Below are 27,981 nucleotides of genomic sequence, written 5' to 3'. Positions count from 1 at the left end.
TTTTTCATACAAGTTTGCTTTTATTTCCACGTTCAACCTGCGGAGAAAACCAGCCACAACCTGCACGGTGGGGGTACGAGGCATGGCGGCGCCCTCCCGGTGGGTCTCCGGGACACGTCCAGCACTGCCCGCAATGGGGATGCAAGTCCTTCAACGGAAATGCTGCTCGGCTGTGTACAGGCACCGTGGAAACATCACTGGGCGCAGGAGAAGGTGCCGCCAGTAGCGTCGCTAAGTCTACGGAGCCAACGCCGGCGGTTCTGACAGAAAACTCCAAACAAGAAAGAAGTGGAAGCGGGTGCCTTAAATCCCCCACTGCAGACACCAGGGGCTGAAAGGCACAAAAATGTGTCGCAATGGCAGAATCCAGGCGCAGTCACAGTCCAGAGCCAGAGAGCGCAGGGAGGCGGGCGGGAGTCATGCGGCTTCCTGCAAGACGGCCTCGGCTCCACACCACACACGGCTGCACTGCAACAGAGGAACTGCGGCTCACACTCGGGAGTCCTGCGGCTCAGCGCGGGAGCAGCAGGTGCAGTCAGTCCCCTGGATAGACAGGCATGGTGGCCCTAAACGGCACCACCTCAAAAGGCTAAGGGACCCCCTGAACATCGCCTTGGGGCTGACGTTGAGTCCCGCAAGAGGAGCCACCCCGGCCACAGAGAGCCGAGCCTATGTGCCATCCCTACTCGCTCATGGTCCTGCCCTGGGAACAGCAACCAGGCCACCCTCAGGCACCCCATTAGGCCTTCTGTCCCACATGTGCCCATGCTGTGAGGCGCAGAGGCCCCCAGGACTCAGGAGCTCCCACACTCTGCTCCCCAGCCCCCGACTTGGAAAGCTCTTGTCTCAGAACTGCTGAAACCAGAGTCACAGCCGCGCACGCCAGTGTTTCTTTCCAGTGGACACACCGCGGCCGTCACTAGCACAGGCATCAGGAAATGGCCAGGCATGGCCACCCTCCTCTTCCTGGCACTTCCCAACACCTGGCCACAGCTCCTCCCTCACCCAGCACTGCCTGAAAGGCGCCATCTGCAATGTGGTCAGGGGGAGCAGTCGAGGCCACGTTGGCACCGACTCCACATTTCACACGAGGCTCAGCTAACCCTGGGCACATGACACTAGGGCTTCACCCTTCACCCCTGCCTTAAAGGAGGTGCTTCCTCAGTGACAGGGATAACTGAAGCAGCGTGAGAGCAGCCAAAAGGACCCCCATCGTGCCCACTGCAGACGCTCACCACAGCGCTCCAGGTCACTCCTGATTCCCGAGGGGGATGATTTCTTCAGTGACGAAGAACTCAATGGTCTCCTCTTCCCAGTCGTCCACGTTGCTGTCCAGCTCGTCAGTGTCCACCCCTGAGGGGACAAAGGGCACAGATCACCCATGGGGGCACATGCCTAGTGGCACCGCCGAGGCCAGTGGGAAGGAACGCGGGAGTCCGCGGGCACCAGGGCCCATGGGCAGCGGAAGGGCCAGCTCCTGGGGACTGAGGGATCTCTAAGTTACCTCCTCGCAACTCCAGGCGCTCGTTTTTCTGCTCCATATAGAGCTCCTGGGCCATTTTTCGGTACTTCCGGAAATCTTCCATCATGGTGCGCCTTCTCTCCACCAATTCCTATGCATGAGGTTGGGGAAAGCACAGAACTGGTAAGACACGTGCCTCCCCATCGCGAAGAGCCCACACCCAGGCAGACGGTGCCGGAAGGACAGCATACGGAGGCGCTCAAGCAGGAATGGCCAGTCCATTCGTTCTCACTTTCCCCCCAACGCTGCCCCCGACCCGCAAGGCAGCAGTGAGGTCACCAACTCCAAGTCCCCGTGCCAACCCCAGTTCCCCACTGCATCCCTCCTGGGGGGGAATAGAACCAGTGTCTTCGGGGCAGAGTCAACTCTGAGCACACACACAGCAGCCCCCCGCAGCCCCGCCTTTGCCGTGATGGCGGATGTCGCAGCACAGCCCTCACTTTGGGGAATGAGGCTCACCTTTGAGGCTTTGGACTGACTCAAACGATCCTTCTGTTCAAAGATCTTAGAGTATTTCTTCAGATCCTTTTTAATTTGCTGAAACAAAAGACCCATCACTCAGGATTTAACATTCAAAGCAACAAGCACAAATGCAATCTTCAGAGTTGCCAACATGACATGACACCCAAGGTCATTCACAGAACACAGCTTCCCAGGAGCGCTTGCGCCTGCTCCTTCCTCCATGACACCCAGGGTCATTCACAGAACACAGCATCCCAGGAGCGCTTGCTGGCTCCTTCCTCCATGACACCCAGGGTCATTCACAGAACACGGCTTCCCAGAAGCGCTCACGCCTGCTCCTTCCTCCATGACACCCAGGGTCATTCACACAACACAGCTTCCCAGGAGCGCTTGCGCCTGCTCCTTCCTCCATGATACCCAGGGTCATTCACACAACACAGCATCCCAGGAGCGCTCGCCTGCTCCTTCCTCCATGACACCCAGGGTCATTCACAGAACACGGCTCGCGCCTGCTCCTTCCTCCATCTTTCACGATGAGACGGACTTTCTCCCTGGGATTTAACCCTCCTCTTCACTCTGACCTAAGACCATCGGCCTATTTTACCACAATAATGTAAATCCCAGACAAGCCGCTTCTAATCCCACCAGGACTTTTTAATGGCCCTGGCATCTTTTTATCCACCCCTCGGGTTCATGCAAAACTTCCCTAAACAAGCTGAAGGCCTCAGGTTACTATCCTAAAGCTGTTCTATTCCATTCAGTTCTCACTGTTCCTGCGTCTCTTCAAAGCATCCTCGCAAATGTCACGTTTCTATCCCCCAGTCACCACCCTAACAATAACAGAAAAAACTGACACCTTTTCAACGCCACAATCGCCTCCATGTGCCCTGCACCCAGGGGTGGGGGCACGCTGACCTTGATCTGTTCCTGGCTCAGGAGTGTGGGAGGCCGGGGCCGCCACAGCAGCTGGCAGAAGCGGTCCTTGTTGTTCTTCTGCAGGAGGCGTCCCTGGAAAGTCCACAGCCAGTACGCGTTGTCCACCTAGGCCAGGGCAGGGACACACCAGGACACAGAGGGGTCAGAGAGCCACAACCGTGACTATGTCACTTGCTGAACAAGGTCCTGGGTATCGGGGACACGTGTGAAGCAAACAAAGCTCTGCCTGTGCTGAGCTGACAGCAGGGGAGGTGGGCAGTCAATGAAAGACACCTCCATTATGCAACTGACCCGGAGTGCGGGGCACGGAGCAGCTGGAGCAGCGCTCATCACAGCACAGGCCCGCACATTCCGGCTGGCAATAAGAACCCCATGCTGGATGTACGCTAACTGCCTCACTACTGCGCCGCTGAACCCTGTGCTGGATTTAAGCCGGACTGAACCCTGTGCCAAATGGAAGCTAACTGCATAGCACTACTCGCTGCTGAGCTCCGTGCCGGGTGCGAGCTGTGCGGAGCCCCGTGCCGAGTATAAACTAACTGCATAGCACTACCTGCTGCTGGCACCCTGTGCCAGGTGTGAGCTGTGCGGTGCCCCGTGCCCGATGTAAGCTGTGCGGTGCCCCAGGCCGGGTGCGAGCCGTGCGGAGCCCCGTGCCCGATGTAAGCTGTGCGGTGCCCCGGGCCGGGTGTGAGCCGTGTGGAAACCCGGGCCGGATGCGAGCTGTGCGGAGCCCCGGGCCGGGTGTGAGCCATGCGGTGTCCCGGGCCGGGTATGGGCTGTGCGGAGCCCCGCGCCGGGTGTGAGCCGTGCAGAGCCCTGTGCTGGATGTAAGCTGTGCGGTGCCCCGGGCCGGGTGCCAGCCGTGCGGAGCCCCGTGCCCGATGTAAGCTGTGCGGTGCCCCGGGCCGGGTGCAAGCCGTGTGGAACCCCGGGCCGGATGCGAGCTGTGCGGAGCCCCGGGCCGGGTGTGGGCTGTGCGGAGCCCCGCGCCGGGTGTGAGCCGTGCGGAGCCCTGTGCCGGATGTAAGCTGTGCGGTGCCCCGGGCCGGGTGTGAGCCGTGTGGAACCCCGGGCCGGATGCGAGCCGTGCGGAGCCCCGGGCCCGATGTAAGCTGTGCAGAGCCCTGTGCTGGATGTAAGCTAACTGCATCACTACACGCCGCCTGGTTCCGCTCTCCTCATGGCAGGCCTCTCTCATGAAGGAGGGCGCCTTCACTGGCACTCAGCATAAACTCCTTGTTGCAGGCCGGCATTTTGGAAGCTAAGTGTTCATAACTCAAGAAGAGTAGTCAACAGCTTAAAAAGTCTTTTTTTTTTTTTTTTTTAATGGGGCTAGGGTTTCGCTATGTTGCTCAGGCTAGTCTCAAACTCCTGGGTTCAAGTGACTCTTCTACCTCTGCCTCCTGAAGTGCTGGGATTACGGGTGTGAGCCACTGTGCCTGGCCTAAAGTGATTTCAAGTGTCAAGGCAGGCCCCACAGCAGTGACATCTGAACATACCTGGACATAGGCTGTAATCAACATACCCTGATTCGAATGTGAAGATTTCTAACTCTAGACACTTGTAGTAATATTTGGGAAGTTGATATTCCTACAAATTCTGTAACTCATTAAACAAAATTACCAAGTTTGGTTTCACAGGCTCTATTTGCATGGACTGGTTCAAGTGTCAGTGCCTCCATCGATGTTTTTACAAGTCACTAAATACTGAAAGTCCTCGACAAACTTAACCAGCAGTTTTGGAATAAGAGTTGTGGGTAACGCGGCAGCTGGACTCAACCACTGACCCCAAAACAGATCTTAATGTCTGCGGTTATGGAACTTTGTTCCGACTTCAAAGGAAACGACTCCTCTCTGCAGACATTCTCACTCCTTTTCAGGGGTCCCTGGGCCCAGGGTAAGACCCCCCACCTTCCCGCAACCATGAGCAGGGGCTGCTCCTGCACTCGGTGCCACCTCTTCTACAACCCAGAATCCTCCTCCTCCTGCCACTAACACCAGCCAAGGCTTCTGCTAAACACAGAGGCTTGGTGCCCCTTCCCTGAGGTCCCAGGACAGCACCAGAGTCAGCAGCTAGCCAGCACTCCCTGCTTCTATCCACAGTCAAAGCTATGCCCCACAGGCCTGCACCTTATGGCTCCACCAGGACACAGAGGTGACGACGTAGCGCCCAGTAGGATCCCATTCGACGTCGGAAGCCATGTAGTGCTCTGCGATGTTCATGACCGTGCAGTCCGAAGTGTCCACAAACGCTAAGGCACCGTTCATACTGCAAAGACAGACAGGACCGTCAGGCTTCATGGAGACGCACACCTCCTGGCATCCCACTCCTGAGAGGTGCTGCGGCATGGGGTCCCCAGGGAGCCAGCCTCGGCGTTAACATGGAAACAAGCACAGCAACAGCCTCTGGTGGCCGCTGTGAGACTTACCAAATCACAGATGCAGTGTGTGCAGTGAGTATTACATACGCCTGCCATCATATTATTTTTACTGGAAATGTTATCTGAGGCTAACTAAGCCTCCAAAAATACAGTAGCAAGTGTGGACAATGAAGCAAGGGAGCGCAGCAACAAAAGGGTATTCTTTTAACTCAGAGCAGAAAGCTGGAAGCTTCTCCATGATTTCGACACACTGCTGGAACACAGCTGAGACCGACACCGTGACACCAACCACAAAGGTAAGGCAGCCTCACAGCTGTGTAACAAATACCCTTCCCACTAGAAGACAAGGGACTGACCCCCGGGGGGAGGTTACTGGATGGCTGGAAGGCACTTGTTTAACCACAGAGAACCACAACCCGCAGACGGGTCTGCCTGGTCACTTCACGAAAGCATCTGGGAGCGCTTATTTCACTCTGTGCGGGCTTGGCCTGAGTCCTGGAGTACCGTGGGTCTCCAAAGGTTCAATGAAGTCCCATCCACTGACACCGGGACAACCCTTTCAGCGCACAATACTCTCTCTACCAAGAAGCCGGGCGCAGGCGCCTGAGGGGTCTCTGCCGCAGCAGAGCGCTACTCACAGGGCGGACAGGCTCAGAGCACAGACACCTACCTCCTCAGGCCCGCCAACACCACGAACTGTCCTTGGGGGCTCCAGAAGATGGTGTTCGCCTGCTGCTTGTCGAACATCTCTGAAAGGAAAGAGCGCACCCGTCACGAGCTGCGAGGGCTTCCACAGTGCCGGGGCAACCAAGGCTGGAGGACTTGGCCGTGCTCATGCTGCCCATGAGGGCAGAGCTGGTAATGCTGGACCACCTCGGAAAACAATTTTACAAAGCCCATCGCCAAGTACCCCCTAAGTCATGATCCATACTTTAAATGGGAAAAAAAAGAAGATGCCACAGGGGTATTTCAAAACAATACTATCTTATTTCCTGAGGTAACTGGACAAAGAATTCCCTTTACAGCAAATGTTCACTGCTGCAGGGACCCCAACAGAGAGATGTCAGAGACGTGTGACCCTGAAAGACCAAAGCCACTCTCCTAGCGACAAGGCGTCTTTGGATAAGCTGTATGCTTGTTGAAACTGACTACAGTCATCATCTTTGCAGGTACTAACTCTTACTTCCGGAATGGATCTCGGGCAGAGCCGCTGGAATAGTGAGAAGTGAAGGCCAGCTGGGGCTGGCTCAAGTCCCCCTCAGAGCATATGCTCCCTGCATCTCAAACAGAGCTGACAACCTGTGGCCTCTCTCCCCTCAGCCTGTGTTACATCCAAAAAAGAGGCATGGGGCAGGCTGACGTGGGGAGGAGGGGAGGAGATGTGGGAGGGCAGTGCACTCTGGCAGGGGCAGGGGTCTCAGATTTGCACAAGCGAAAACCCCAACAGCCACGGGCATGGGATGGAGCCCATGCGGTGGCCCCAGCGTCCATGCCAAACCTCAGGAGAGGAGTGTCACACAGCATGTTTGGAAGGTACAAAGCGCCTCTGCTTGCCTATGTTTTATGACCTAGAAGACTTACACAAGTCTCTGGACAGTCTGCAATTGCCCACATGTTTCTATCAACCAGAATTAATGAAACAGCCAATCTTGTGATCCACTGCCAACTGAGGGCACCACGCACCCTGCCAAGCTCTAGCAAAGTGAAAACTAAACTCCTCACAGAATCATGCTGCGAAAGGTGCGGCCAGGAGATTCCAACCCCTTCCTGGTACAGGGCCAAACCCATGGCTCTGCAGGAGGGCAGCTGGCAGCCAGAGTCCTGTGTGAGGAACACAGCCCATTGCCACCTCCTGGCTACCACACACACACACCCCACGCCTATGAAGCAACAAGCAATGGCTCATTCAATCCCCGCGGGCACCGGGCTCTGTGCTGAGCAGAGACCCCAGGATGAAGTGAGGAGCTGAGGGCACAGGCGGCAGGTGCCGTGAGACGGGCGAGGGCCCCCGCACCACTGTGAGGATCGAGCCCCAGGTGGGTGCAGTGTGGCGCCCCTGGAAACGGGTGCACGGGGGCAGAGTACAGCTGTGTGCAACAGCTCTGCGCACCCTGGTCAAAGGCACCTGACCCAGACTGGGGACTGGCAGGAGTATGTCCACAGGAAGTGACCCCAAGCCCAGGGACAGCAGCTACAGCCAGAAGAGAAAAAGCTTCACTTGAGATGATGGCAGAGAATGGAAGCCTTGGAAATACTCGCTTAAACGTGAGGGCCCAACGGGGCTCAGAGAGACACCCTGCAAGGAGGCGGCACCTCCAGGCCATCGCTCACTTCCATCAGCCGAGCCCACACCCCATTCACAGGCGAGTCCCGGCCTGCCCAGCAGTGGTCCTAGGCCAGTCAAATGCTCACTGCTGGGCAGCGACTGGGTCATCATCTGTGCTGACCTGCTCAGAAGAGGAAAGGGACCAGGTTACTTACTGATGAGTTCAATCTTCCCGTTGTTTTTGACGTGGTAGAAAGACACAGATATCCGCGGAGCCTCTCCGTGCAGCACAGCAAACTTACTTCCATTTGGTTCCCAGGCAAAGGCTATGATGGTTTCTAAAATGCACAAAACAGACCCCTCCCTTTTTGGTCAATTCAGAACATAGTGCTCTTGATCAGTTAAAATGTTCACTATTCAACCACAGAGAAATATCCCCCGACGTGTAAAAGTTCATTAAAAGGACGGGAGAGCAAGCAACAGCAGGAAAGGTACACATTCCTGGAGTTTCAGAGACAGCTGCTTCCACTTGTGTGGAGTGACCTATGTGAAACTGCTCCCTTCCTGAGAGCAGGACACCCACAGCAGGACCGCAGGAGCCCGACATTGTCAGCAGCTGTGGATGCCGCTTCCCTCGCACCCAGTGTGCACCTACAGTGGGATCCTGACTTCTAGTCTCCCTACCTGGAAGGGCGGCCATGTTTCACATTTTCTCACCTATTTTTAATCCTTCCTTCCTCCTTTTTTCCATGGCAAAACAAAAAGCCAAACAAGAACACAGGCTCAATCTCTTTTCTCTTTTTTTTAGACAGGGTCTTGCTCCGTCACCCAGGCTGGAGTGCAGGGGCGCAGTCTCAGTTCACTGCAACCTCTGCTCCTGGGCTCAAGTGATCCTCCTGCTTCAGCGTCTCAAACAGCTGGGACTATCGGTGCGCACCACCACACCTGGCTAATTTTTTTTATTTGTTTTTTGTACAGAGAGGGTCTCACTATGTTGCCCAGGCTCTAAACACGTTCTGTGACCTGGAGATGGCTATTCATGGTGAGGGCTCACAGTCCTGACTCAGCTGCTCAGACAACCCCTCGCATGGAAGTGTTAAAGCCAAGAGTAAAACAGCACGTAGGCCCCATTCGCCTCAAAGTGACTAAAATACAACTTGCCTTTCATCTCGACCACATCCACAGGTACCTGTTTCTCCCTCATTCGGAAAATTTCAAAATTTGTGACAACACCCTGTTTAAAAAAAAGGGGGAAGGGATGACATTCTGGACAGTGAAAATATGAGAAAAGGTTTAAATCAAAGGTCAACGTCACAATGAAAGATTCCGTGGGCATGCCTGGTTCACACACGAGCATGTGCAGTGATGAAAGCCACAGCCCTCAGGATGGAAGACGGTTCTAAGGCTGGAGAACTGCCGGCACCACGTCTACTGGAAGCCACTGGACATGCATGAAGTAACTCTGACCCAGATCCCACCTCCAGGAGCCGCCCTGCCCGCCACACTTGGGCACAAGCAGTCCCAGGGTCTGCACTGCAGGCTGCAGGCCAGGGTCCTGAGGGCCCTAAAGGCCCACCAATGGGGCTGGGTAAACCATTTCAGACAGTGGGGTGTCCTGTAGCCATAACCTTCAAGAAGTCCTGCCCTACTCGAGGAGTCTAAGGGAAAACTGCCCTGATGTCCATCAACAGAGGAAGGAGGCCAAGAAACGGGGTCCACCCAACAAGAGATTACTGCTGACACTCAGCACCGTAGACCAGCTGTGGGAACGCTGTGCTCCGTGAAGGAGGTCAAACACAGAAGGGGGCATAGTATCCGATTCCAGCTGTGTGTTCAGAATAGGGAAATCATAGACATTCGTGATGCCAGGAGCTGGGCGGAGAGGCTGCTAATAGGTATGTTGTTTCTTTGTAGGGTGACAAAAACATTTATTTATTTATTTATTTTTGAGACGGAGTCTCGCTCTGTCGCCCAGGCTGGAGTGCAGTAGTGCAATCTCGGCTCACTGCAAGCTCCGCCTCCCGGGTTCACACCATTCTCCTGCCTCAGCCTCCCGAGTAGCTGGAACTACAGGCACCCGCCACCACGCCCGGCTAATTTTTTGTATTTTTAGTAGAGACAGGGTTTCTACTAAACCCTCGATCTCCTGACCTTGTGATGCCCTGCCTCGGCCTCCCAAAGTGCTGGGATTACAGGCGTGAGCCACCGTGCCCGGCCTTTTTTCTATCTTTTAAAAATTATCTGTGGAGATGGGGTCTCACTGTGTTTCCCAGGCTGGTCTGAAACTCCTAGCCTCAAGCTATCCTCCCTCCCACCCCGGGGGAGCCACCGCACCCAGCCGATGAAAACGTTCTGAAATGAGTGGTGGTGGCTGCATAACTCTGAACACACGAAAAGCCACTGAACCAGCTCACCACTCTAAAGGGGTGTTTTCAGGCATGTGAACTACATGTCAATTAAAGCTTTCTTAACATAAAAGAAAGAAGAATACTTCCATTAGAGGGAAAACTCAGGAATTTCTTTTTTTTTGTGAGACGCAGTCTGGCTCTGTCGCCAGGCTGGGGTGCAGTGGCGCAATCTCGCTCTGTTCACTGCAAGCTCTGCCTCCTGGGTTCAAGCGATTCTCCTGCCTCAGCCTCCCGAGTAGCTGGGACTACAGGAGCCCGCCACCACGCCCAGCTAATTATTGTACTTTTAGTAGAGATGGGGTTTCACACCACGTTGGCCAGAATGGTCTCAATCTTTTGACCCAAAGTGCTGGGATTACAGGCGTGGGCCACTACACCCAGCCAACTCAGGCAATTTTTTGATAAAATAAATATTAAATGATCAACTACCAAAAATAAAAAAATAAAAAAATAAATCTGAGTATACTACTCCTTGTGCTTAGAAAGAAAATAATATTCTCAGCCAGGCACGGTGGCTCACACCTGTAATCCCAGCCCTTTGGGTGGCCAAGGCGGGCAGATCACCTAAGGTCAGGAGTTCAAGACCAGCCTGACCAACATGGTGAAACCCTGTCTCTAATAAAAATACAAAAATTAGCCAGGCGTGGTGGTGGACGCCTATAGTCCCAGCTACTTGGGAAGCTGAGGCAGAAGAATCGCTTGAAACCAGGAGGCAGAGACTGCAGTGAGCCGAAATCGCACTACTGCACTACAGCCTGGTGACAGAGTGACACTCCATCTCAAAAAAAAAAAAAAAATCCATTAACACCCTCCGAACAATACGGTGGCCACTTCAGAGCTCAGGATAAGGAATCGCCAGTTCCTGTGGGAATCTACATACCTGGGTGCCTTTCGGAGTCCTATCTACTTTCACACACAAGTAGTCTCCGTTCTTCTGCCAATGGAGCTTGCAGTCCACCACATTGAACAGGTTCCTCACTCGGATCTCTTGCCTGGTAGGGAGCTGCATCAGGGTTACCCTGGCTGGAATATCTTTGTCTTCAGGCACCCAGAAGGCGATTATGTTACCACCAGGAGACCAAGAAAAGTCTCTGCAGAACAGGAAAATAAAATGTTAAAGCAAAGACCAAGTGATGACGAAACTGAAAAGCAGAAGAGAATGAAACAACTCATTTGCTATATAGAAGCTCAATGCTGTCACAGCTGACGCTGAGCGCTCCCTCTGCACAGCCACTGCTCTGGGCATGCCGCGCGGCTTCACAGGTCCTCGCCAGGACCCTGTGGCACTACTGTGCTCACTGTGACAAGGAGTGAATGCGGACAGAGTATTAGCAACCCCACCATCACGCACAGACTCATATGGACTCCAGCCTGGGCTCCGTCAGCCCACTCTTAGACACCGCACACTGCTGCTTTGAGGCAAATAAGTTTTAGGCTGGCGGATCTGGCTACATGTCATCTAAAGATTAATTAAGGTGCAAATGGGGAAAATGGCAAATCAAGTGTAAGGAATGAGCAAGAACAAGGGCAGCTCCCTCCACTTTATCAACTACTCTATAGAAGAGCTGCTGTAACGTATGGCTCCTGAGCTCACCTACATGAAAAACATCTTTATACACGCTATGTGCTGTTTTGCATTTTTTGAGAACCAACGTCCTGGTCTTTTCATTTTATAAGCCATAATTTTGCCCAAGAATGTAAAAACGAAAGAAGAAACATCAATGTCCTTGGATTGCTGGAAGTTCACTGCCGTGATACTGACCAGTCCCAAGTTTTGCGATAAATAAAAACGTGCCCATTCTTTGCTGGAGAAAATGAGCCGAAGGCTCCCCAAACCATGCCTCGGATGGAAGAGTACCAGGAAAACCTTTCACCTAAGCAGAGTCCCCTCTTTTCCTTAAAAGGCTGGAAACTCCACCCTCCTCAGTTTCTAGGTCAAAGACGAGGTAGATGGAAGGAAGCCGACCCAAGGCTCTGGCCTTGAAAATTCATTTCTAGGCACGGGAAGGGGTCACTGAAGTGGTGCCTCAAGGGTGGCGGGCCCAGTGCTGAGCAGCCTTGCTGCCCACTGACTCAAGCCTCCATCCTTGTGTCCAGAACAAACTCACCTTAGGCCGGGTGTGGTGGCTCACACCTGTAATCCCTGCACTTTGAGAGGCTGAGGCGGGCAGGCGGATCACTTGAGGTCAGGAGTTCAAGACCAGCCTGGCCAACATGGTGAAACCCCGACTCTTCTAAAATATACAAAAAATTAGCCAGGCGTAGTGGTTGCGCGCCTGTAATTCCAGCTACTCAGGAGACTGAAGCACCAGAATCGTTTGAACCTGGGAGGTGAAGGCTGCAGTCAGCCGAGATCACGCCACTGTACTCCAGCCTGGGCAACAGAGTAAGACTCTGTCTCAAAAAAGATTTAAAAATGGCTGGGTGTGGTGACTCACGCCAGTAATCCCAGCACTTTGGGAGGCTGAGGTGGGCAGATCACTTGAGATCAGGAGTTCTGAGACCAGCTTGGCCAACACAGTGAAACCCCATCTCTACTAAAAATACAAAAATTAGCTAGGCATGGTGGTAGGCACCTGCAGTCCCAGCTACTTGGGAGGCTAAGGCAAGGAGAATCACTTGAACCCAGGAGGTGGAAGTTGCAGTGAGCCAAGATCGCGCCACTCTACACCAGCCTGCAAGACAGAGTAAGACTCTGCCTCAAAAAAAATAAAAAATAAAAAATAAAAAAATAAAAAAAAAGAACAAACTCACCGTTTTCTCTCCAACTGGTTAAGAACTGAGTGACAGGCTGGGCATGGTGGCTCACACCTGTAATCTCAGCACTTTGGGAGGCTGAGGCGGGCAGATCACAAGGTCAGGAGTTTGAGACCAGCCCAGCCAACATGGTGAAACCCCATCCCTACTAAAAATACAAAAATTAGCCGGGCTTGGTGGCACATGCCTGTAGTCCCAGCTTCTCGGGAGGTTGAGGCAGAAGAATCACTCGAACCCAGGAGGTGGAGGTTGCAGCGAGCCAAGATCGTATCACTGCACTCCAGCCTGGGTGACGGAGCGAGACTCTGTCTCTAACAACAACAACAAAAAGCTGAGTGCTAAAGGAGAGACAGCAAATAAAGGAAACCAACTGCAATGGACCACGTCTGTGTCCCCCAGATTCACAGGGTGAAATTCTAACCCCCTAGGGTGACGGCATGGGGTGGGGCCTTTTGGGGGGTGGGAGGTCCTGAGGGGGAACCCTTGGGAATGAGATGGGAGACTTTACAGAAGAGGCCACGGAGGCCTTCCTCCAGGGAAGGCTGGACCGAGGGGCTGTCCACGAGGAGGGAGGTGGGCCCTCACCAGACAGTCTGCAGGCACCCTGACCTCAAGCTCCCAAGCTCCAGAACTGGGAGAAAGAAGTCTCAGCTGTCATAAGCCACCCAGCCTATGGTATTGTGTTAAGCGGCCTGAACACACTAAGACACCAAACTGATAAGAATACTCACTTTATCCCAGAGATCTTCAAACTCTTCTTGTCCAAAAGACCCATAGACTGCCCGAAAAAAAGGAAGGCTGCAGTTGAGTCAAATCATGTCAGTGTCTCAGAAACACACTTAACTTTTTACAAAAGGAAACAAGAGGCTGATGTGAGTTTGCCTAGGGGGCAGTGCACACAGAGGGTGACAGTGAACCCATCCACCCACCCGCCACCCAGAACTGCAGTTCTGAAGGCCACTGCATTAACTCCCATCCAGGACTTCCCACGGCTGCGCCAGGTGGGCAGGAGTGACTGAAGAGCTCTGCCCAGAGCAGGGGCAGTTAAAAAGGCACAGGAGACAGGCTTTTCCTCCGCATCTGTGAAACCTCCTCCTCCTCTTCTAGCACAAATAAGGAAAGGCACCACACCCCGATTACAAGCAAGGACCGGACGGGGCGTCTGCCATCACTGAGGCCACTTACAGGAGTTTCATAGATGCTAAGCGTATCCAGGGTCATTCTGGCAAAGAATTTGCCATCATGGCTCCACCTAAGAAAAACAGAAGTGCCAGGGTATTCCCATGAAAAGACAAAGGCTACAGAGCTCGTTACAATGGTCCACTTACTTAAAAATAGGCCAATGGGCTGAGCTCTCACAGTGAAAACCCCTCTTCTTGTGCCCCGTAAGGATGTCCCAGATGATTATGGCCTGAGGGTCATCCTGCGTGTCCATCAGGGGGCTAAAGGTCACCAGGTACCTAGAAGAGAAGGGCAACACTGTACACCATCCTCCTCTCACTAGAGGATCACAGTCTGTCCGTGCGGCCAGAACACGCCGTCAGAACTCGCGGAACCAGCTCTCTCCCCAAATCCCACACAGCCCGGCCCCAAGAGACCCAAGCGGAAGCGGGAAGCAGCGGCGCTTGTTCATTCTGGTGTCAATACGCTGCAGGCGCTCCGGTTTCTCCAAGATCAGCACAGAAGATCTCACCGAACCCACACAAGGCTGCTAAGTGATCCAGAGGGTGGCGCAGTGTGGAACTCTATCTTTACCCATGTTTAATAAAGACTAACAAGTTAAAAAAAATACGGCTGGGCGCAGTGGCTCACATCTGTAATCCCAGCACTTTGGGAGGCCGAGGTGGGTGGATCACCCAAGGTCCGGAGTTTAACACAAGCTTGGCCAACCATGGCCGACATGGTGAAACCCTGTCTCTACTAAAAATACAAAAATTAGCCAGGTGTGGTGGCAGGCACTTGTAATCCCAGCTACTCGGGAGGCTGAGGCAGGAGAATAGCTTGAACCCGGGAGGTGGAGGTTGCAGTGAACTGGTATCGTGCCACTACATTCCAGTCTGGGCGACGAGTGAAACTCAGTTTCAAAAAAAAAAAAAAAAAAGGCCGGGCGCGGTGGCTCACGCCTGTAATCCCAGCACTTTGGGAGGCCGAGGTGGGCGGATCACGAGGTCAGGAGATTGAGACCATCCTGGCTAACACAGTGAAACCCCATCTCTACTAAAAATGCAAAAAATTAGCCGGGCGTGGTAGCGGGCGCCTGTAGTCCCAGCTACTCGGGAGGCTGAGGCAGGAGAATGGCGTGAACCCGGGAGGCGGAGCTTGCAGTGAGCCGAGATCGCGCCACTGCACTCCAGCCTGGGCGACAGAGCAAGACTCCGTCTCAAAAAAAAAAAAAAAAAAAAAAAAAAAAGTCCCATCCAGCTCGAAAGCCAGCACAGGTCTGATAGAAACTTCAGAGCCTGGGGGCTCCTCCCAGCCATGATTTACCTGACTGCTGGCTTGTCTGGAGCTACTGCACCTGCTTACTCAGTTCACACAAAGTGTGTAACAGACAGTCCCTTACAACACCAGAGGAGAAGGCAGACACAACCCGTGAGGGCGAAAACAGAGCGGCCCCAGCTCGCCTCGCACTGCCTTCCACAACTGCCCCTTTCCCTAGAGTGGCCCCCGTTCGCCTCACACTGCCTTCCACAACTGCCCCTTTCCCTAGAGTGGCCCCAGCTCGCCTCACACTGCCTCCCACAACCGCCCCTTTCCCTAGCAGGCCTCCGACAGCCGGATTAGCGAGATCAAAAATCACGGCTCGGCCAGGTGTGGTGGCTCACGCCTGTAATCCCAGCACTCTGGGAGGTCAAGGCAGGAGATCACTTGAGCCCAGGGGTTCAAGACTACCTTGTACAACAAAGTGAGACCCCCATCTCTACAAAAAATAAAATTAGCCATATGTCATGGCGTGTGCCTGCGGTCCCCGCTACTCAGGAAGGCTGAGGTGGGAGAACCGCTTGACCTGGGAGGCTGGGGTTGCAATGAGCCTGCAATGGTGCCACTGGGTGGCGCCAAGCCTGGGTGATACAGGAAGGACAATTTATTATCTGTAAAATACGTGACCTTAGACTAGATCCTGAACTGAAGGAAAGTATTATGCAGAACGTTATTAGGTCAAGTAACAAAATCAGAATATGGCAATACATTGAAGTATTAAATGAATGGTAAATCCCCGAAGTCAGTACCCACACTATGGTCACACTAACAAAATCCTATTGCTAGGGAATACACATTCAGGGCTAAAGGGACATGTTATTTCAACTTACTCCCAAATGGCTCAGGAAAAAATATCTGTACAGGAGATGATGACGTAAATGCAACCAAATGTGAGATCTCAGTAAAAAGCTTATTAGCGTTCTGCATACTCCCGTATTTTTCTACTAAGTTTGAAATGCTACAAAATGAAAGATCACCTGTAGAAGGCTGGCATGGGGTGAAATGCATAGACTCCCCTGTGTTTTTCTAGCAGCTTACCTTTCACAAGGTGAGAAGTCAATAAGCTGGACCCCTTGGTGGCTGAATCTCTGAATTTGCTTGAATTTCTCTCCCCCCCATAGAGCAATGCCTCTTTGATGAAAGGTAGCCAGGTAGGTGCCCTTAGGAGACCAACGCACATACGTCTCTGTCCATCTCTGCAGAAAAAGGCAGTGCCAACGTTAATACAACAAAATGGCAAACACAAAGACCCCTCCTACAATGAATTTATCCTACAATGAATCTGTTCTACAAACTTTTTTTTTTTCTTTGAGACGGAGTCTCGCTGTCTCCCAGGCTGGAGTGCAGTGGCGCAATCTCAGCTCACTGCAAGCTCCACCTCCCAGGTTCATGCCATTCTCCTGCCTCAGCCTCCCGAGTAGCGGGGACTACAGGTGCCTGCCACCATGCCCGGCTAATTTTTTTGTATTTTTAGTAGAGACGGGGTTTCACCGTGTTAGCCAGGATGGTCTCAATCTCCTGACCTCGTGATCCACCCACCTTGGCCTCCCAAAGTGCTGGGATTACAGGCGTGAGCCACCGCGCCCGGCCTATTCTGCAAACTCTTAAGTGAAATACACAAAGCCTGTTCACTTCTCAGGATTTACTTCAAAGCTGGAAGAGGAATAAAAGAAGTTGTTTTCAGAAAGTAATCTCAAAGAAAATATAACGTCACCTGCTCTTCCAGTTTTCTGATAGAAACAAAGTTCCACTTTGTTAAGGAAATACAGGAGAGGTGAGTCCCCGCCCCCAGCAGCAGCAAATACACACCGCTCTCTCTTCAATTGAGACAGGGTCTTTTACGTCATTCCAGAATATGGAAGTGCGGTCTCCACTCTCAAAAATCACACTGTACTGATCTCTGCATTCTGCCTCTTCAAGCCAGTAACGTAAGTTCCCCTTAAAAACAAAAAGGCAAGGAATATAACATTTCATTAATTTTAATAAAAAACTCATTCACAACTATTGCTCTTAAAGATACGACAAGTTCAGTCCACATCTTAACTCCCAAGTCACACCCTGACCTCAAGTCAAGACACTGTCTAGCATTTCTTTTCTTTTTTTTTGAGACAGAGTCACGCTGTTGCCCAGGCTGGAGTCCAGTGGCACAATCATAGCTCATGGCAGCCTCAACCTCCCAGGCTCAAGTGATCCTCCCACCTCAGCCTCCCAAGTAGCTGGGAATACAGGTGCATGCCAGGCCCAGCTAATGAATGTATTTATTTACTTTTTGTAGAGGCGGGGGTCTCACTTTGTTGCCCAGGCTGGTCTTGAATTCCTGGGCTTAAGCGATCCTCCCACCTCAGCCTCCCTAAGTGCTGGGATTGCAGGTGTGACCCACCACACCCAGCAGCATTTCTTTAAACCACTGAGATGTAGGTTTCAGGCCACTCACCAGGTCTTTGAAAGGCTGTTTCTCTGGAATATCCCACTCATCACTGATGGTCATATACCTGGAGAAGAAAGGAGACTGCTGAGCCCCACGCCCTGACGACTAGAAAGAGCAACCCGTGGGGGCTCCAGCATGGCCCTGCTGTGCTCCTGCCTGCCCGCCCCCAGGGCTGTGACCGGCATAACAGGGAGGGGTGCTGTAGGCCAGAAGTGTGGGGCAGGGCTGTGAAATGGCTCTGCGGCAGCCTGACCAGAAAGGATGTGAACAATCTGACAGACACCAGCACCGAGAAGCACCAAGCCACCCGCACACAGCCAGTCACTTGCACCTCAACGTCCACTTCCTTGTGGCCAAGTCTGAACTCACTTGTCAAAATCCGTGAAGAGGTTGACCCGGAATGTGTGCTGCTTGTCAAGCTTGTAGCCGTCGGCGTTCTTCACGGCATCCACAGCGTGGGCAGGGGACGCGTACTCCAGGAAAATATACCTGAGTGAGAGAGGGCCGGTGGCACATACCCACGCTGTAAGGCTAGGCAGGTATGTGCTGTCCGCCCCACCCCTCTCCACGGACAAGCCCTCGGTGCCAGGAGTATCTGTGCTGCTCTTCCTGCCTCGAGCCTAAGGCAGTCACACGGGGGACAGATCCACAGCCAGGGAGCTCCTAAGTGAGAGGGAAACCCTAACCAGAAGATCCGAAGTCTCTAGTTTTATTATCATAATTATACAAAAGTTAATCAAAACGTCCATTATTTTCACTGTGGCGATGGTTTCGTGATATGTACACATCAAAATCTATTAAATTGTACACTTTAAAACTATGCAGATTTATTGTATATCAATTATCTCAATAAAGCTGTTTAAAAAAAAATCTTGGCTGGGCGCAATGGTTCACACCTGTAATCCCAGCACTTTGGGAGGCCAAGGTGGGCAGATCACTTGAGGTCAGGAGTTCGAGACCAGCCCGGCCAACATGGTGAAACCCTGTCTCTGCTAAACATACAAAAATTAGCCGGGCATGGTGGCACATGCTTGTAATCCCAGCTACTCAGGAGGCTAAGGCAGGAGAATCACTTGAGCCTGGGAGGCGGAGGTTGCAGTGAGCCAAGATCGTGCCACTGCACTCCAGCCTGGGTGACAGAGCAAGACTCTGTCTCAATAAATAAATAAATAAATAAATAAGCAAGCAAGCAAGCAAGCCAGGCGTGGTAGTGTGCGCCTGTAATCCCAGCTACTTGGGAGGGTGGGGCAGGAGAATTGCTTGAACCCGGGAGGCGGAGGTTGCAGTGAGCTGAGATCACACCACTGCACTCCAGCCTGGGCAAGAGTGAGACTGTCTCAAACAAACAAACAAACAAAAAAACTTAAAAGTAGTCTAATATTGTGTATTACAGGCAAGATTAGAAAGAAGCTCAGAGAGGCCGGGCGCAGTGGCTCAGGCCTGTAATCCCAGCACTTTGGGAGGCCGAGGCGGGTGGATCACAAGGTCAGGAGATCGAGACCATTCTGGCTAACATGGTGAAACCCCGTCTCTACTAAAAATACAAAAAATTAGCCGGGCGTGGTGGCGGGCGCCAGTAGTCCCAGCTACTAGGGAGGCTGAGGCGGGAGAATAGTGTGAACCCGGGAGGCGGAGCTTGCAGTGAGCCAAGATTGCGACACTGCACTCCCGCCTGGGCGACAGAGCGAGACTCCGACTCAAAAAAAAGAAAGAAAGAAAGAACCTCAGAGAATGTTTCATTATAACACGAGTAACTGAGGGTCAAGAGGCCATCCTTCAACTGACTGCCCAACATAGAAAATGCAGCAGCATTACCTGTATTTGATAATTTTTCTAGAAACTAAAACTATTCTAGTTAGTTTTTACTTTATTTATTTATTTTAGAGACAGAGTCTTGCTCTGTCACCCAGACTGGAGTACAGCTACGTTATCATAGCTCACTGCAGCCTCCAACTCCTGGCCTCAGGCTTCAAGAGTGTTGGGAGTTTATGCATAAGCCACCATGCTGGCCTATTCTAGGTAATTTTAAAAACTTTAAAACCTTAACTTAAAAAAACAAACTTTATCATCTTCTCATTCACTGCTCTGGATAGCTTCCAGCTGAGGGCGGCCTGAAGAAGTGAACGGCCCACGTGCCTGGGCAAGGCAGGAGCTGTGTTTGTAAGGAGCTCCTGCAACACTCACTCATCACGACGTGCCAGACACAGATGATACTTCTCCAACAGGAGAACACTCACCCTTTTGTCTTCCCATCCTCTTCAGGATAAAAATCATTTGTGATTTTCCCAAACTTGGAAAAGATCTTGTGGATGACATTTTTGAGTTTCTCAAGTCGGTCGGGTCCCACCTGAGGGACATTGTCCACTACAATCACCGAATCGATTCCATCTGCTTCCTGGGGCCGATCTTTGAGTACATCTCCCAGTAATTCTGAACAAGAGAGATTTTTCAAATGATCATTTTTACCAAGAAAAACATTAATACATTAACTGAGCACACTAAACAAGTCTTCAAGAAGAGGCAATGAATTGTCTAAATGCTTTCACTGTGAGCAAAAGAAATCCTAACCCTAGCTTGTTTCAGATTTTAAACATGACAGCTGTGGGGACTGGAACTCTCCTCTCTCCCTTTCATGGAAATGTAAACAGTCAAGACAGGTCAATTAAGTTCTGGTAATAACCAAAGACTACAGGAGAATAACAGTGAAAAGCTTTTAACAATGCACAATGCAAATGAAGAAGACCATCTCAAGAATATCCACTATTAGATCTTCCAGAGATGCCTAGATTTTGAAAGGTTTGTTGCAACATCTAGGCAGGCAGAATCCCATCCCAATGTCAATGAAAACTGACTTTTTACAGAAGATTTTAGCAAACAAGTAAATATTTAAATGCTCAATATATTCACAGCACATTTGTGCTGTGAATACAAATTACCAGAAATTATTCAAGGAGGAACCCTCTCTCGAGTGAACTGGGATGAAAGTAATAACTCTTCTCCCACCTCCTGTTCCCAGTGATTTTCATGTTTTCAGGCCGTGAACTGGATGGCCATTCACAGGGGATCGGGAAAAAACCCAAAGAGGAAGCGCGTCTGGGGTGAGCTTCCCCACCTCTCTCTGCTGCAGAGCCCACGACCACGCACCTTCGTCCAGAACAATCTTTACCCAATATTCCTTAGGTTAAAACGCTCTAAGGATAAACAACTGAACTGCAGGAGACAGGGATGTGACAGTGTCTTTCCTATTCACGTAACACTCAACACAACGCCTGACACCGGACGTGGGTGTCGCATCAAGCAGTTCTCCAGGGGCCACCAGCTGGGTGTCCTCTAACTTAATCCAATTCAGACACTATCTACCGGGAATTAGCATCAGATCCCACAGGCTGAAGGCTCAGCCCCAAAGACTGGCCCCCATTTCAGATGGCAGTCGCAAGTAGTGGGCTGTCACCTCCGGTTCTGACCGACAGGCTACAAAGCAGGGCTCCCACTATCCCCCGCTTCTTGGGTTCCATTAATTTACTGCAGCAGCTTACAGAATTCAGAGAGCTAGGTTTGCCAGCTTATTATAACGGACGTTACAGAGGGTATAGACGAAAAGGCAGATGGAGGAGAAGCGCAGAGCCTCCCTGTGCTCTCCAGGCCACCACTCTGCAGAAGCCTCCACCTGTTCCGCTGCATGGAGCCCCTGAACCCGGTCCTTTTGGGTTTCTATGAAGATCTCACTATAGAGGCGTGATTAATGACATCACTGAGCACCGGTGATCAACTCAACTTTCAGTCCTCTTCCTTCTGGGTGGCAGGGGGAGACCTAAAAGGTCCCACCCTCTAATCATGTGTTTGGTTCCCTGGCAAGGAGCCCCAGCCATCAATCAACTCCTCGTCTACAAAAAGACACTTACCACTTTGGAAATTACAAGGGTTTAGACGCTGAGTGCCAAGAGCCAGGCAGAGCCCAAATACACATTTCTTAATTATATCACAAAGAGCCTTTTTGAAAAACACTATCAGGGCAGAGACCGGCACTTAAACTAGGAGACTGGAGAATATACAAGCTCCTGAAACAACTTTTTTTTTTCTTTGTAAAGAGACAGGGTCTTGTTATGCTGCCCAGGCTAGCCTGGAACTCCTGGGCTCTAGCAATCCTCCTGCCTCAGCCTCCCAAGTAGCAGGGACTACAGGTGGGAGATGCCACCCCCACTGAGATTAAATAACAGTATTTTTTTCTTAGTGGTACGTGAAGCTGTTCTTGATGTGATGAAATGCCTCGCAGGGCTGCTGGAAAGCATCACGTGTCAGAATTTAGAACACGGCCAGGCTCAGTGGCTCACGCCTGTAATCCCAGCATTTTGGGAGGCCGAGGCAGGCAGATTACCTGAGGCCAGGAGTTCAAGACCAGCCTGGCCAACATGGTGAAACCTGTCCCTAATAAAAATACGAGAAAAATGATCCAAGCATGGTGGTGGGTGCCTGTAATTCCAGCTACTGGAGAGGCTGGGGCAGGAGAATCACTTGAACCCAGGAGATGGAGGTTGCAGTGAGCCAAGATCATGCCACTGCACTCCAGCCTGGGAGACAGAGACTCCATCTCAAATAATAATAATAATGATAATTCCAACATACTAAATATGAAGATGTCCGAAAATATTCTTTACTGTATTTATTCTCAAAAGTTGGCTGGGCATGGTGGCTCACTCCAGCGACAGAGCAAGACTCCGTCTCAAAAAAACACTTTCGGAAATATTGAAAACTGACCCAGCATGGTGGCTCACGCCTGTAATCCCAGCATTTTCGGAAGCCAAGGAAGGCAAATCACAGGAGGCCAGGAGTTCGAGACCAGCCTGGCCAACAAGGCAAAACCCCGTCTGTATTAAAAACACAAAAAGTAGCCAGGCATGGTGGCACATGCTTATAATCCCAGCTACTTGGGAGGCTGAGGCAGGAAAATTGCTTGAAGCGGGGAGGCAGAGGCTGCGGTGAGCCATTGCACTCCAGTCTGAGCAAGAGAATGAGACTCTGTCTCAAAAAAAAAAAAAAGGAAATATTGAAAATACTGCCTTAAAAAATAATCGCCGTTTTATTTTCAACGATGCTAAAATTGAGACGAACAAGAGAAAAAAAAGGGAAAAAGGCAGTTGCCAGTCACTGCAGTGCTGGACACCCTGCTATGGAAACTAGTCAAATCCTAAGGTAACTTCGAAAGCACTTACCATACAATTAAATGGCCTGACAAGCCTGATCTGAATTTATAAGGCTGCAATAAAAAGCTCAGCTTTTACACAAACTGGGTACTCCTTCCCACAAGCTCAAAGCGTCTAGTCTAGGAGAAACTGCCCACACATAGGAAGGAAATAAATGAAGTAACTACACCATGAAGACACATCGCCTTGATCACTCTCAGCCCAAGCATCGGTTACACGTGGCTCATGGATTCCCAACCAGTCTCCAATAAAACAGAAGAGAACAATTCTCAACACTAAATAGCAAATAGAAAGAGAAAGAATAGTTAATGAGCCAAAAAAGACATTTAGAGTTAAAATCCTGGATCAGCTGAAACATTAAACTGAAAGGATGATTACAGTTTGAGAAGCTAATCTGTACCAAAAAAGTAATAAGGCAAGACAGGGACTCCAGGCCACCTCTGGCCTGCTCCTTGGAAGACTTGGCCCTTCTGGAAAGAACTGATACAGTCACGTACTGTCTTGCACACTGACCCTGAAGGGCAGCTCTTCTCATAAAGCACAAAACCTGCGTTACCACAACCAGGAGGGCCATGACAAAGTCGGCTTCCTGAGCCTTAGTCCTCAGGACCAGATGCCTCACCTGTCACTCTGGCCAACACTGCACCTTCAGGGCCACGTGGGCCCGCTGAGGACCCACAGCTGTCACCCAGCCTGGCCAACCCTGTCGTCATATTAGCATCCTCTGACTCTTCCCAATTCCAGAAGTAATCTACGTATTAGAAATCTGTGAATTCGATGGGCTCAAATAATGCTTTTAAAAAAAGTAGCAGAATATCCAAGGGCTCAAAATAATCATTAAACCAAAAGTTTTGATTTTTAAACTATAATAACAATTGAAGCGTTAGAAAGAACACTGTTCTGAGCAGGAGAGTCTGGTGGGCCAAGCAGTACAGACCCACTGGGAATTCTCAGCAGCCTACTCCACCTTCAGGGACAAGTTTCCTCAGGACTGAGGGGCGTAGACTAGATGTTCCCAAAGTCTTTAGTGTGTGGTGTCCTTCCTGCTTTTCATGCTAAAATGTCTTTTATGAAAAAAAAAAAAAGTGTAATATAGTAATGGTCACAGTAACTGACAGCGTTTTTATTTTTTAATTTTTCACTTTTTGAGACAGGGTCTCACTCTCGCCCAGGCAGTGGTGGGATCTCGGCTCACTGCAACCTCCACCTCCTGGGTTAAAGTGATTCTCGTGCCTCAGCCTCCCAAGTACCTGAGACCACAGGTGTGCACCAGCACACCTGGCTGACTTGTATTTCTGATAACCTTTTTTTCTTTTTCTTTTTTTCTTTTTTTTTGAGACGGAGTCTTGCTCTATCGCCCAGGCTGGAGTGCAGTGGCAGGATCTCGGCTCACTGCAAGCTCCGCCTCCCAGGTTCACACCATTCTCCTGCCTCAGCCTCCAGAGTAGCTGGGAAATCCAGGTGCCCGCCACCACGCCCGGCTAATTTTTTTTTGTATTTTTAGTAGAGACCGGGTTTCACCGTGTTAGCCAGGATGGTTTCGATCTCCTGACCTCGTGATCCGCCCGTCTCGGCCTCCCAAAGTGCTGGGATTACAGGCGTGAGCCACCCCGCCAGGCCCTCTGATAGCCTTTTAAAAATACGTTTAAATCATAAATTGGCAACTCCATGTTATTCCCGAAATTGTCTTGGTGTACCGCTGGCTACATCAGCAAGGGTATTTTTATTTTTCTCACTCTAGTATCAACTTAGCCAATCTGCAGAGGCTGACGTGTTCCGAACTTAAAGGCTTAAGAGAGCTAAAAAACAAAAGAAAAACAAATGAGACCAGCTCTCATCAGAAGTAGCTTCAGGAAAAAATCTCTGAGACAGGAAGCAGAAATATGCCTGTAAATCCAATCAAGCTTGAGATGAAGGCAAAGCTGGCTGTTATCGGCAATATTAAAACCTGGAAAAATAACTCTCTTTATAGATTTAGCGCAAGAGATAAAGAAAAATCAAACTGGAATTTCACAGGGTGCCTGTCCCACTAAGGAAGTCTCTGGAGATGGACAATTCTGAGGGGCAGGGGGACAAAATCACTGGCTCTGCCACAAGCTGTTCCTCCGATCCAGACCTTGGGAGGTCTGACTGGTCAGCTCTGAGGACACGTAGACCCGCAAACCTGCCACCGGCTCTTCGGTTTTTGCCGTACCCCCAGCTGCTACACTCACAGCACACCCAGCCATAACGGAGTACCCCATGTGCCCTCTCCCACCCTCTCAGATTTCTGGTTGTCATGCAAATGCCTGGCTCCCGAAGTGAGCTCCACCCTGTCCCCTTTTTCAGGAAAGAAAAGGGGAGGCGCTGGGCTCTCAGAACACTTCCAGGGCACTCGGGAACCCCTCCCTCGGTGGCTTCTCAGGAACACACGGACACCCTCGCTGGAACTTCTGCACGAACCGGTGGCACAGCCCGACGACATCTCCCACCTCGGGAACCCCAGCCACGCTCCCGCGCCGCTCGCCAGCCTCGCCCCGGGCGCCCTCACCTTCCTCGCTCACGTCGTCCACGAAGTCCTCGGGGTCGCTGAAGGAAGGCTCGTCCGCGTCGCCGTTCTCCAGCGCCCGGGGTTCGGCCTCGGCCGCTCTGCCCTCGTTTCCTCCCGCGTCCTCGGACACCGCCTGGGCCCGGCTGTCGGAGCGCTCGTTCCGAGCCTGCTCTCCTGGGGCCTCGCCCTGTGCCGGGACAGGGGGCTCAGCATGCGACCCGGGCGGCTCCTCGGCGGCCGGCGGCGAGGGCGACTCGGACGGACCGGAGGCCGCCTCTGCCTCGGCCGCCGGCTCGGTCCTCACCTCGGGCTCCGGCCCGGCCTCCGCGACCCCCACCTCCTCACCGGAGGCCTCGGTCCCCGCGGCCTCCGGAGCGCCGGGCCCCGCGGGCCGCAGCAGCCCCTCGGCTGGCGGCGGCTCGGCGGCCGGCTGCTGCTGGCCGGGCTCGGCGCGCTCCTCGGCCGCCTCGGGCACCGCCACGTTCTCTGCGTCCTGCATGGGCCCAACGCTGCCTACTCGCAGGGCTCCGCGGCCGCCGCGCTTCCGACTCTCCCAGGCCGCACCGCGCGCCGCGCCGGCTACAGCCCAGCCATGTGCGTGCGACGGGGAGGCCGCACCAAGGCCGCGGGGCGGGGGGCGCACCCACGCCCTGGGGCCTCACGACGACCCTGAGAGGACTCGCATCCACAAGACCGCGTCCGAAAATCATCAAACTGATATATTTGTGACAAGAAAGTGCTTAATTCCATTCAGCAAGGTTGTTTCTGTGCATCAGTAAACTCATGGGAGCATTGACCACCCCATGTGTGGCAGCAGATGGTTCCGTCCAACATGGCGTCCTCCCCCTTTCCTTTCCCGTCGGACGCTGCGGGGCGGGACTGAACTATTTGTGGAGCTGAAGGCGGGGACAAGAAATGATTTTAGTACCCAGAATGCTAGGAAAATGTCCTCTAACTCAACAGTTAATACCCTGGAAGAGTGGAGACTCAACAGGCGATTGCTCAGGGCGTCTGAGCCTTTCGCTAGGGAACCCGTTTAGTTTACGTTACTAAAGTCCCCCCTGTCCGTGTCTGTCACTTGGACTCGCCTACTGACTGAGCAAAAGGACAGACTACTTCAAAATAGAAAAGGAATTCGGGGCGAGCCAGAGAGGGCCCACACGACTAGAAGGACGACTGCCTGGCACGATACAAAAAATGTATGGAAGTTTCTTTAATCGCTTACCCCCAGTCCTTCCCTAGCGGCCGTCACTGCCTGTTTCCCCCCATTCGGGCTTTCACAGTGGTTCAGTCCATCCGAGGCCACCGCCTTCCGCGCGGGACAGCGCGGGTCACGTGGGGGCGGGGGCGGGTCCTCGCCGCCTGGGGCTCGAGTCTGAGGGTGCTCACGGGACGGGCATTGGGTGCATGTGGCTTCTATCTTGTTTTTTGCCGGAGTGGCGGACAACCACTGGTTGGGGGATGTCTTAATCATCCTAGAAAACAACCCAGTGGATCACGCCTGTTATCCCAGCACTTTGGGAGGCTGAGGTGGGAAGATCGCTTGAGCTTAGGAGTTCGAGACCAGCCTTGCCAACATAGCACCACCACCCCCCGCACGCCAGCCCTCATCTCTACGAAAATTAAATAAATAAATAAAACAGGTGGTACCCAGAGGCTGGGGTGGAGAGTGGGGAGTGTTTATCGGGGACGGACCTTCAATTTGGGAGGATGAGAACGTTTTGGAGATGACCGTGGTGATGGTACAACATGGTGAATGTACTTGATGCCACTGAACTGTATACTAAACTTCATATTAAAATGGCTAGGCCCTGCGCGGTGGCTCACACCTCTCTTCCCAGTACTTTGGGAGGCCAAGACAGGAGGATCGCTTGAGCCCAAGAGTTCAAGACCAGTCAGGGCAACATAGTGAGACCCTGTCTTCGAAAAAATAAAATAAAATGCCAAAAAGGTAATTTTTATGTATATTTCATCCTATAGTTTTTTGTTTGTTTGTTTTCAGAGACAGGGTCTCGCTCTGTTGCCCAGGCTAGAGTGCGGTGGCATAATCACAGCGCCGCTGCAATCGGGACCTTCCAGCCTCAAGAGAATCCTCCCACCTCAGCCTCCCAAAGTGCCAGGATTACAAGCGTGAACCACCGCGCAGGGCCTAGCCATTTTAATATGCAATTTAGTGTACAGTTCAGTGACATTAAGTACACTGCCAAGTACTTGGGACTGAAGGTATGTGCCACCGTGCCCAGCTAATTTCTTTATTTGTAGATAGCATCTCACTGTGTTGCCCAGGCTGGTCTCAAACTCCTGGCCTCAAGCAGTCTTCCTGCCTCAGCTTCCCAAAGTGCCGGGACTATAGGCATGAGCCACCACACCCATCCCATCCTAACGGTGTTTAAAAGAGCGAAAAAGAAGCAGAGTCTTCCCATGCCTAGTACCAGATTTGACTACTCCTCATCATGCTGTCAGTGGTGTATCTTTGGGCAGGTCACTTAATGCCTCCGCGTCAGTTTCCGCATCTGTACAATAAGGGATGACAATTTTTTTTTTTTTATTTAGACGGAGTGTTGCTCTGTCGCCTAGGCTGGAGTGCAGTGGCACGATCTCGGCTCA

At 52.0% G+C, this 27,981-nt stretch overlaps 1 protein-coding gene across 6 annotated transcripts; it reads right to left on the bottom strand.

The window, feature by feature from the left end:
• EIF3B (eukaryotic translation initiation factor 3 subunit B) lies at nucleotides 1–26,695 on the bottom strand. 6 transcript variants are annotated; one of them, XM_063605591.1, is made up of 20 exons: nucleotides 26,600–26,695; nucleotides 25,375–25,561; nucleotides 19,881–20,073; nucleotides 18,013–18,132; nucleotides 17,650–17,707; nucleotides 17,025–17,153; nucleotides 16,254–16,411; nucleotides 14,063–14,194; nucleotides 13,920–13,986; nucleotides 13,466–13,512; nucleotides 10,858–11,068; nucleotides 8,731–8,803; nucleotides 7,785–7,907; nucleotides 5,974–6,052; nucleotides 5,053–5,191; nucleotides 2,900–3,025; nucleotides 1,982–2,059; nucleotides 1,505–1,613; nucleotides 1,236–1,353; nucleotides 1–468 (listed from the first exon to the last, which is right to left on the bottom strand). In XM_063605591.1, exons 5-19 carry the CDS (start codon nucleotides 17,701–17,703, stop codon nucleotides 1,250–1,252), a joined length of 1,629 nt encoding a protein of 542 aa, XP_063461661.1. In that variant the 5' UTR covers nucleotides 17,704–17,707; nucleotides 18,013–18,132; nucleotides 19,881–20,073; nucleotides 25,375–25,561; nucleotides 26,600–26,695; the 3' UTR covers nucleotides 1–468; nucleotides 1,236–1,249. The 6 variants fall into 6 exon arrangements, with proteins under 6 accessions (XP_063461661.1, XP_034819415.1, XP_034819412.1 ...); XM_034963524.3 differs by lacking the exon at nucleotides 26,600–26,695 and adding an exon at nucleotides 25,679–25,969; XM_034963521.3 differs by lacking the exon at nucleotides 26,600–26,695 and having other exon boundaries at nucleotides 1–543; nucleotides 25,375–25,977.
• Between the last annotated feature and the right edge of the window lie 1,286 nt (nucleotides 26,696–27,981).

This window comes from Pan paniscus, chromosome 6 (assembly GCF_029289425.2).
Source record: "Pan paniscus chromosome 6, NHGRI_mPanPan1-v2.0_pri, whole genome shotgun sequence".
NCBI lineage: Eukaryota > Metazoa > Chordata > Mammalia > Primates > Hominidae > Pan > Pan paniscus.
Note: the sequence above shows the minus strand (reverse complement) of the source record. Positions and strands in the feature narration are given on the sequence as shown.